This window comes from Nicotiana tomentosiformis, chromosome 4 (genome assembly GCF_000390325.3).
Source record: "Nicotiana tomentosiformis chromosome 4, ASM39032v3, whole genome shotgun sequence".
NCBI classification, from domain to species: domain Eukaryota; kingdom Viridiplantae; phylum Streptophyta; class Magnoliopsida; order Solanales; family Solanaceae; genus Nicotiana; species Nicotiana tomentosiformis.
The window spans coordinates 95,197,076-95,207,288 of NC_090815.1; the positions used below are offsets into that span (position 1 = coordinate 95,197,076).

Below are 10,213 nucleotides of genomic sequence, written 5' to 3' on the forward strand. Positions count from 1 at the left end.
TTCAGTGCTTCAACGTTTACTGCATATATCTATATCATATGAAGACACACAAGCTCCCTACAAATTTATATGTCCATAATTGATTCATCCTGTCTAGGAAAAAAGAGGACCAGAAATCTTTTAATAAAAAAAATGAAGATAAAATATAATTATGAAAACAATGGACGAGCAGGCCCCAGAGAAACAAAACTGACATTCAAGAATTTTGAATATAGACAACAGATTAGTCAGCCAAAACCAGAAAAGCCCATGATCAACGTGACGCTACCTAATAAAGCCTCAAAATTCACTTGTGTCGACTGATAGTTGAGCAAAAGGCATGTGTCGAAACCAACTTCCCACGTAATATCATCTGCAGCACCTCAATTGTTGCCTCCTACATGAAAATCAGCCATGAAACCTTCTATAAGGAGCTAAAATTACATTATCTTGCAAGAACAAGTTCTTTCATTCCCACTCTCAAATTCATCATCTGATTCACCATCATCACTGCAACCACAGTACATGAAAGTAAGCACAAAAGACTTGCATGCTTTGCACGATGAAAGAATCTGTATAAAACTGAACACAGGAAAGCAAGTGACTTTTCACCAGACGAGAGATTGACATATAACAAACACACAATATTTCAGGGAAAATTACACATGCATTCTTGTTCAAAGATGTAGGAAGTTTGTTATGAAAAAGACAGTCCTCAACCAAAAGTTTCTACTCTCTCTATGAATCTGTAAGCACTTATTTTTTACAACTATGAATCGGTAAGCACATTATGAATTTGTGGAATATAAGCAAATTCAGATGATCCACATATTTGTAAACTAATATTCTCATTTGCTTTACCTTGTCTTTAAAATTTGCAAGCAATTTTACTAATCCAAAGAACAAAAATGAAATCAATTCAGACCTAAAGAGCTTTGCGGTGCCGGGGAAAATCAGAGAATATTCTAATTCACGAATCGTTTTAGTCAAACTGAATATACAATATGTTGTCTTATATGTGCTCAAGCAATTAACAAATCAGATTTGATTTTTGTCATGTAATCAAAAAGCCAAAACTCGAGCCCGTTGGAGTTGTTTCACATGTCTGAGAGAAACAGAGAATCATAGTTCTTAGATTGTGACAAAAAAAAACAAATAGTAAACCCATAAGTGTGCGGATGAGGAGGAAAAGTAGCCCTCAACCACAATAGAAGAAGATAAAATAACTTAAAATCTGATAAAACCCGGACTATTTGAGATACTATAACACGTAGTACTAATAAACAACTCTGATCTTATACTTCCAAATGAATAAATTCAGCCTGAAATCCCTTTCTAACCAACCTCACTATCTGTTGAATTACATCCTAACTATTTACTGTTCCAACTGAAAACTACACGCTTGCCTCTTTTAGTATCTTTCCCACTGAAAACTACATGCTTACTTACCTCTTTTAGTAGTGCCATTAATCTAAGGCCCTTTCTCATAGTGGACAACTGATACAACTTATTAGTTCTCAAGGCAACATCTCTTCTGTTCTACTTCTATCCCTTGTTTTTGGAAAGAAATGGAGTATCTATGGAATTAACAACAAACCAAGTAGATATCTTTTGGGGAGTCTGTTTCTCTTCTTCAGAACGTTTATTGCACGTGTAAAATCTTAGATGACTACAGGGCAGGATCATAACTTAGTCAATCAACAAATGTTGGACCAAAAAAAAAAAAAAGATTCTTGTGCTCTCCTAAAGACTTCTAAGAGCACTAACATAAAAAAGAAACAACAAACAAGATGAGCAAAGGATTTGCTGCAATGGTAGAAAATCAATACTTCGAGTTGCTAAACTTTAGATATGACATCTAGATATTTAAAGGCATCTATTCTGCATGTCCCCATAAAAATTATTATCTCTAGCACCTTCTATATTTTACACAATTGAACACCAGAAATTTTAAGCAAAACGTAAATACAGGGAAAACAAAATTTGAATATGATAAGCAGTTTGCAGCATTGTGGGATATTATAGTTTATAAAGCTACAATGAAAGGCCCCACAGTTCTATCAAATGTATCTTGAGCCTTGAAACTGTAGTTCACAAGAATAATAGAAAGATGTTGCCACCTGCCGGATGTCACAGACATGAAACATAACTTTTAATCCTATAACATCATGCCAACTAGTCCAGGCACACAGCAATAAGTTGAATAAACATGTATTTAAGCACCTAAGCCTTACTTAAGATATTTCAAGAACTTTTGAGGCAGTCAATTCATTTTACGATATATCTAATTCCCCATCTAACATGATACTTTAGTTATTTTGAACAGACACAAATATATATTTGGTACTAAAATCACTAAATCCACTTAAAGTTGGAATGAGATTAATCATTAGCAAAATAGTTTACAATGCGAAAGTAGAATGCAAAACAGCAAGAAACAAAATCAGATTAAACATGAGGAAACTGAAGCTCATACCTAGGCTCAAATTCCCTTATCTCAAAAAGCTCTCCTCCAGATGTGTCTGTCCACTGCACTTTCCTTTTCTCCATAGGATTGGGGGAATCATCAATCTTTAGAGAATTTGTGTCGCGTTCATTACCATTGCCACCAGAAATGGGTATACTATTTGCTGGTTTCTTTAAGCTACTCCGAAGAGCAACCTTTGGTGAGATATGACTGTCTTCAATAATATTAACACACTGCGACTGATTGTTGTCCTTGTCAGAAGCAGGACAGCTAGGCAAGACTTCTGGCTGTTGGGTAGGACCGACTTTAAGGGGAGATGGGCTCTCAAGTCCAGCGGCAGCGCGACCAAAGCATACAAAGGAGGCGCACCCGCGGACAACCCTGTTCTTCCCGGAAGCCAGCTGGAGGTCCGGATCAGTTTCTTGGTCCACCAACTGGTACTGGTTCCACGGTGCAACTCTCATGGGCTTCTCTTCGTTCTTCTGACCCAAGAGTAGAAGGGTCAGGCCCTTACTATATCCAGAAGCTGAAGACGAGAAGAAACCTCCTCCTTCTACTGCAAATAACATCAGTTCTGCTCATCTGGTCAACATGCAAATGCTTTTGTCTCGAGCTACTTCAACCTTTACAACAACTGCAGCCACCTGCCTCACACTGCACATAACTGCTTGTCAGATTAGCAGTATATGGAATTTTACACGTAGGGAAAAAAAAGGAACACGAAGAACACAACTGATTTGTACACCACTCATTCTATAACACATATAAGAATGTAATACTCCTTCCTTTCCAATTAATACGACACAATTTCCATTTTTGGAACGTCTCAAAATATTTGACATCATTCCATTTCTGGACAACTTCCACAGCCATCAAGAATTCATATTAATTTAACTATCAAATTTAAACTTTCGGTGTGGGATAATATTGGGTATGTTGTTGTTGTATCAAATTTAAACTTTGATCTAATATTTTGACTTTTAAACTAACTTTTCAACCATTACTTTAATATTTTCTTCCAGATTCACTAATACAATATATAAGTCAAATCAACTTCTTAAGCTCGAAACTCAGTCAAATACAGTAATATAAATTCAAACCACGTAGTAATTTTTTTACACAAAATCGCCTATTAAAAAGAAATATGCACATATGGACAAAAAGCTCTAGAATGAGTGCTCCTGATTGTACTACTCCATCTCTTTTTTGACTAATTTCCTAAAATAATTGTTCCAACCGCAATAGATAACTGTCAAAAAGGATAACAGATAAAATAATTTCAATTAAATTAATTAATATACAATTCTTCAACAAATGGATACAAAGCCGTTCATATTATGTCAAATCGAAGTCAAACCAGGTGGACGCTAAAGTCAACACTATATTGACACTACAGATCAACGGCGGAACACTCCTAAAATAAATTCAAAAAGAGAAAAGTAAAATGATTAACAAAAAAACGAAACTAATCTCTGATTTATTTTTTAAAAAGGATTTGACCCGTCAATGAACTAACTAGTTTGAATTTCAACATGAAAAAAAAATGAATCTAACGAAAAAAAATGAGCAGTAAAACGAGCAATATAAACATCTTAGTTAAATAGTCAAAGATCTAAAAACTCAAAAATCACAACAGAGCAAAGCAAATTCAACATTAACACTGGAAAACAAATTAAACGAAGTACAAAAATGAATTGAAAAATCGCACAGCAGCAGAAGAAAGATAAAAATACTCACAGATCTGAGAGAAAATTTTCGGCAAGGACAACTTCACCGGAGCGGCAAATCAATCGGCGATCACTACAGAGATTGTACAAAGTGTATAATATCCGCGCTACGGCGAGAACAAAGCGTCCGAAAAATCGTGAGTCAGTGCAGAAAATCGCCGAGGAAATGAAGAGCTGAAAGATGAAGAAATAGCTTTATGCGGATATATATATTGTTAGTACTACTATTGAAGATAATAGTAATGGAGTAGTAGTATATTAGGAAATTGTACTCTTTATGTGTAAATATTATTACTAAAATAGAAATAAAATTGTTATTTTAAGTGACTAAATTAATGGTAAATAAGATGAGATAAAAAAGAAATGGAGATTGGGAATACTGACTCTGTAACGCATGATAGCGATGGGTCGGTGCCAAAATGGTTAAGGAAAAATAATTTTAAATATATATTATTCATTAAAAAATGGATTGAATAATTAACTTTTTAAAAACAGGTTAAATATAGATAAAAATTATATTATCTACTTAGAAAATAAATAATCAATGAATAACTAATGTGTTTAAAATTTATATTTGTAACGCCTTAAATTGGGGGTTTCTCAAGTTTAGCAGAGTATGAATTCTCCCAAAAGTGATCATATTCAAGAAGACGTGGATAATATAGATATTCATATTCGTTTAACCAGTTTTTTATCTATATTAAATATGGGTTGGGTCGGAAAATTTATCCATTTTTATATTACCTATTTTTAACCCACTCATATCCAACCCGACCCGCTGGTTTGCCACCCCTAGGTCCTTTTTTAATTGCGTTCTTTTTTATTATTTTTTGGGTTAGGAAAGGAAAGATCTCTTTTTTTAAAATAAATTTTGAAACAAATAATATTGTTTATTTTTATTTCCAATGATATTTAGTACTTGCTATAGAGCAACAACAATAATAAACCTAGTGTAATCCCACAAGTAAAGTTTGGGAAGAGTAATGTGTACCTACACTTTACCCGTATCTTGTGAAGGTAGAAAAGCAGTTTCCGATAGACCCTCGGCTCAAAGAATAGTAAAAATAAAGCAACAAATAATAGCAACAATAAAGTAATAGGGTCGAAAACGAATGACACAACATGTAATAATAAAAAAAAGGAATAAGAAAATACAATAATAGCACTAGTATTATTGGTAAGCTTAGGAGAAACTCACGAGTACATGTCAACCTTCAACCAGGTGCGGCTCTAAAGGCTAGGCCAGTAAGGCCATTGCATTAAGCCCCCAAAATTTGAAGGCCCCAAATTTACTTTAAACTCTTATTATTATGATTACTATATATTATATCATTTATATAAATAATTATTATAAAGAAAAGTGTTACAATATATTATTTTGTTATTTGATTGAGGTTATTTATACCAATAGATTCATAAATTATGATAATTTTCTCACTCATTAATTAGTATATTCGCTTCACTTTTCAGTTTTAAGTTTATTCTTTTTATATAGGAATTAAGTTATATATATCAACAACATAATGAATTTCTTTTACAATCTTCTCTGAAACTGCATGAACGCAAAAGTATTCATGCATCGATTTTCTTTTAGTGTAATTCAACTAACTATATTAGATTATTTATAATTTATTTTAGATATTCATCAATAAGTGTTACTATAGTTAATAAAATAAACTATAATTATCGTTTAAATTGATCAAAAGAAATAAATATTTTTAATAATGTCAATGCTCAAAACTTAAGTGGTTTAAAACGTTTTATATTTGTGGTTGAAACAACCACGCTGTTGGTGGTTGAAAGTTGAAACAAAGTAGTAATATTGTGGAGTTATATGTCTGCTTACCACCCTTTTTGCATTTAGGAAACGAGGAGTAACCAAAGTGGAAACATTTGTTTGGTTGCCTTTTTACTGCTTTTTTCAAAACCTTTACCTCTTTAATACTTTCTTATTCTTTGCTTAGTTTTCAGCCGGGGATGAGTTAGGGTATTTTTTACGGGTTTATCCGAACTTAGTAAATATAATTTTTGCATAGACTTTATATTTGTATTAGAAAAATTATTAAATTTGTATTTATATATCATTACGAACTCAGTAACTAAAACATGATATGAGCTCAATGTCAAGTTCAGAATCTATAAATTTTAAATCCTAGCCCCGCCTCTAATTTTTAGCTGCTACTTAAATTGGTTGTTGCTATTTTTTATTTATTTGATATCTAGAATTTATGATCCATCAATTATATTCGCGTTAAATTGACCCATTAAATAAAAGAAAACACTTTCTACCAAGAAGCTGCTATTACTACTACAGTACTTGTGTAGCTTGTTCTAAATATTTTAGTTTCAGTATATAGGTATTAGGAATATGGAGTTTAATAAGATCAACCAAACACTCTATTAAGTTATGCAAAAATAATTTGTTTTTATACTGTTAACCAACATTGCATTACTTATCTGAAATTTTATGTATTTGTTAATACGTTAAGCCAAACTAACTATATATGTTCATGGAGTTTTATCTCTATGGCATTAATTAAGAAAAAGGAAATGAAATTCCACTTTGGGATACAATTACTAATTACTTTTTCAATGATTAAGAGCTTAATACGCCAAATTGGGAGTGCCAAACTCTTATTAATGAGGGGTTGATATTCACATTTTCCCAACTCCAATAGAGACCGGACCTGCGTACATTAATTTGAGCAAATGTGACATACTATATGTTAAAGAAAAACGAAAAAACAAAAGTAGCAAAGTCAATTTGTTAATGCAAGTTGACGAATTTGACTTGTCTAAGAATTTGTTATTAACTGCCATGAGCTCAATCTTGAAAAATATGTATCTATACAAAAATCCAATTTTCTTCGTCGAAACCAGTAAGTTGACATCACTTTGACTCCCAAAAATAAAATAATAAATTGGTAGGTGGAAAAACAAGAAAAATGGAATTTAATCAACGACCATTTTATATACGAGATCAACTATTCAGTTGACGTTTTACTTAAGGGAAAGGGGGGAGGCAAAACAAGTACTACCTAGTACCTTGTACTCATAGAACCCTATCCACGTAGTTTGCATTTTAAAATATTTAGGTCAATGGTTGACCAATTTAAATTATTTAACACTAATTTGTAACTAATTTTCAAAAGTTTTTTTTAATGCTAATATGCGGTCGTAATAGTTAATCTACACATCGTAATAATTAATCTGCACTTGCAATGACTAAGAGTGAGGGGAGGATCGATCCTCCTCCAGGTATAATAATAACGATAAATTTTAAAAAGTAATGTATGTGCAGACCTTATCTTTACTCTGAAAAGGCAAAGAGGTTCTGATAGACCCTCGCCTCATCAAAAAAGATGAAAAAAAAGTAGCGACAACAAACAATAACAACAATGAGATACTAAAAAAACAAATTTTTAGAGCAGATTACTTAGCTTGTTGATTCTATTGTGTTCATATATAAACAACTAATTTTTAAAAAATATCAAAAACAAATTTGTATGACTTTAATTTTTTTTCCCGAAATTAGTAACTTGAAGCATGGACTTTGAGAAGTATTGCAGGTTGCTGATTAGGATACGTAGAAAGTCAGCTCAATGACAAGGACAAGAGAGGGTTAATGCACAGGTGAAGAGGAAAGTGGACCATATCTATTTCTTTTTAACTAAATTAATTTATATGTACTAATATTGTAAAGAATATTTGCACTATTAAAGGTAGATTGAGTTGTTATAACACGTTAAGCTTCATTTTCTAATTTAGTTATCACACATATATTGTTTATGTTGTAATTGCAAGTCACCTTCATTAATGATGTAAAAAAACTATAAACCGTTAAACTCATAGTCGGACTTACCTTTTAGGTAGGGGATCATCGACTCCCATTAACTTCGAAAAAATATATGTATATATCTTAGACTTAAATAATATGTATATATTTTGATTGGCATCGTATGATTCAAATCTTAGACAACTGCATTGGCTGATTTAGGGGGTATAACTTGACTTTTAGTGCGCTGTTTGAGTTAGATTCCGACTCCACCATTTATTTAACTTTTTATTTAATAGTAGTGCCTGTGACATTTTTAAATCCTAGGTCCGCCTAACGTTAAACTATCTTTGTTTTGTTTGCCTTTCATTTTAGAAGTGCGAAAGGTTCTCCTGAATTCTAATGAATCATAACTTTTCTAAATTTGTTGGGAACAATATCTTTTGCTTCTTTTGTGGTTTTGCCTTTGTCAAAGTCAACTTAATGATGCATGCAACTTCCCTTCTTTTACACTATGGCCAATCTATTATTTTTCTCTTTTGCTACTCCTTTTCCTTAAAATAATGAGAAAATCTTCTGTAGGATCATCTGGTAAGTTATACAAATATGTGCTTGACCTAGTTAAAATATAAAAATATACTAAAGTAGCGGCTTGTGGCTGTCTTTCGTTTCTTTACTTCTCTTTTATCTTATTCTTCTAATTGGTCATCTTTAATTTAATTAAGTCCCTTTACTTTTGGGCTACTATGTTATTTCTCACTTGAGTTCTTTTCCCATGCGTTGTAAAAAGTAATATCTTATACTTGCAAATGGCAAAGACTTTTTTCGTTTTTGTGTTTTTAAATCTTTTTGGAATCTTATTATGTGTTATATTACTTATTTAATCTAAACAAAAGAATCAGTATGTGGCTGTCGTTCTTTCTTTTCCTTTTTTATCTTTTTCTCTTCCCTTCCATTATTAATTAAGTACGATTTTTGATATGATTTGCTTGAAGTTTGAAAAAAAATTGATATTAGAAGTTGAAGAAGATAAAAGGTATTTGCAATTAAGTCAGTCATCTAGCTCGTGAAGAAAAGATCTTTTTGTTAGATTTATCTCTTTTGAATCCATTAATTCTCATGCATTTTCACGTCAATCAATTTTTTTATTAATTAGCATTGTTTTTTAGCATCGTCTATTAGTCACGCCACTCTGTAATAAAGATACATTTACAAAGATCACCTAACATTCAAGAAATAAAAATATAACATATACTTTTGTATGAGATATATGGTGTGATCAATTTTATAATCTAAGCAACAAAGTAGGAATTTGTCGAGAAAACAAATACTCATGCATGAGGCTAGAAGTGTTAATTTCTTCTTCTTTTTTAAAATAATCTTTTTGCAAGTCTATTATGATCTTTCTTCTTTGTGTCCATTCTAATTTCGTCTCACTGAATGTCCTAAAAAGCCACTACATATCCTTAATTAATTGCAGTTTGCAGTTCTCCAAGGGCGCGGCTCTACTTTCGTTTTGTATAATATAAGATAAAGATATTAAACAATACAACTACTTTAGTATTAATATAGTCATGCTTGTATCATTGCATTCCCAAGTGGGTCAAGTTTATTTATCATATAAAGGATTAAACATAAACATAATCTTAATCCAAAACTGCGCTCTGATGAAACGACCTCATACAAATATATTACGTATATTGGTAAAATACGGATGTGACATGTGGCTAGCATAGAGAACTACACGTGGCATGAATTTTTCAGTCAATGTCACGTCAGTTATGGTTATTTTCATCAAAGATTGAAGAGCCGAAGGGTTTATTGTAAATTAGGAAAGTTATTCCTAAAGTTACACTCCGCCCTCCCTCCGTTCACTTTTACTTGGTATGTATATTAAAAATAGATTTATATTTTTACTTGTCACTTTACGCATATGAAGAGAAGATAATTTTTTTTTTCCTGTTATACCCATAATATTTATTACTCATTTCAAATCATTTTCTCAAATCCAATAAAATATGCATCAATTAATATGGGTATCATGATAAATTATGCATTTCAATTATTATTTTTTAAGAAACGTGAAAAGTCAAAACGTGTCAAGTAAAACTGAACGGAGGGAGTATATCGCAAAACCAGACAAAGGAAGATCAAGGACCAGCCTTCCAAATGAAGACGAGCGTCTGTATGCATTTCCACTACAAACCAACAGATTCCGAGAAAAGTGATATTCTCATTAATCACGATTCACGATCATGAGTTACG

The 10,213-nt window shown here is 32.0% G+C and overlaps 1 protein-coding gene across 1 annotated transcript; it reads right to left on the minus strand.

Moving 5' to 3' along the window:
• On the minus strand, positions 1-4,414 carry LOC104121197 (uncharacterized). Its single transcript, XM_009633130.4, has 3 exons — positions 4,184-4,414; positions 2,456-3,100; positions 1-489 (listed from the first exon to the last, which is right to left on the minus strand). Exons 2-3 carry the CDS (start codon positions 3,013-3,015, stop codon positions 420-422), a joined length of 630 nt encoding a protein of 209 aa, XP_009631425.1. The 5' UTR covers positions 3,016-3,100; positions 4,184-4,414; the 3' UTR covers positions 1-419.
• Positions 4,415-10,213: the final 5,799 nt, after the last annotated feature.

What these genes read in the sequence shown, in the direction of transcription:
- LOC104121197 (XM_009633130.4), bottom strand. Translation starts at nt 3,015, where the DNA reads ATGTTATTTGCAGTAGAAGGAGGAGGTTTCTTCTCGTCTTCAGCTTCT. An exon ending in ATAAGGGAATTTGAGCCTAG is followed by an intron (nt 490 to 2,455) that starts GTATGAGCTTCA and finishes CTGTGGTTGCAG; the next exon opens with TGATGATGGTGAATCAGATG.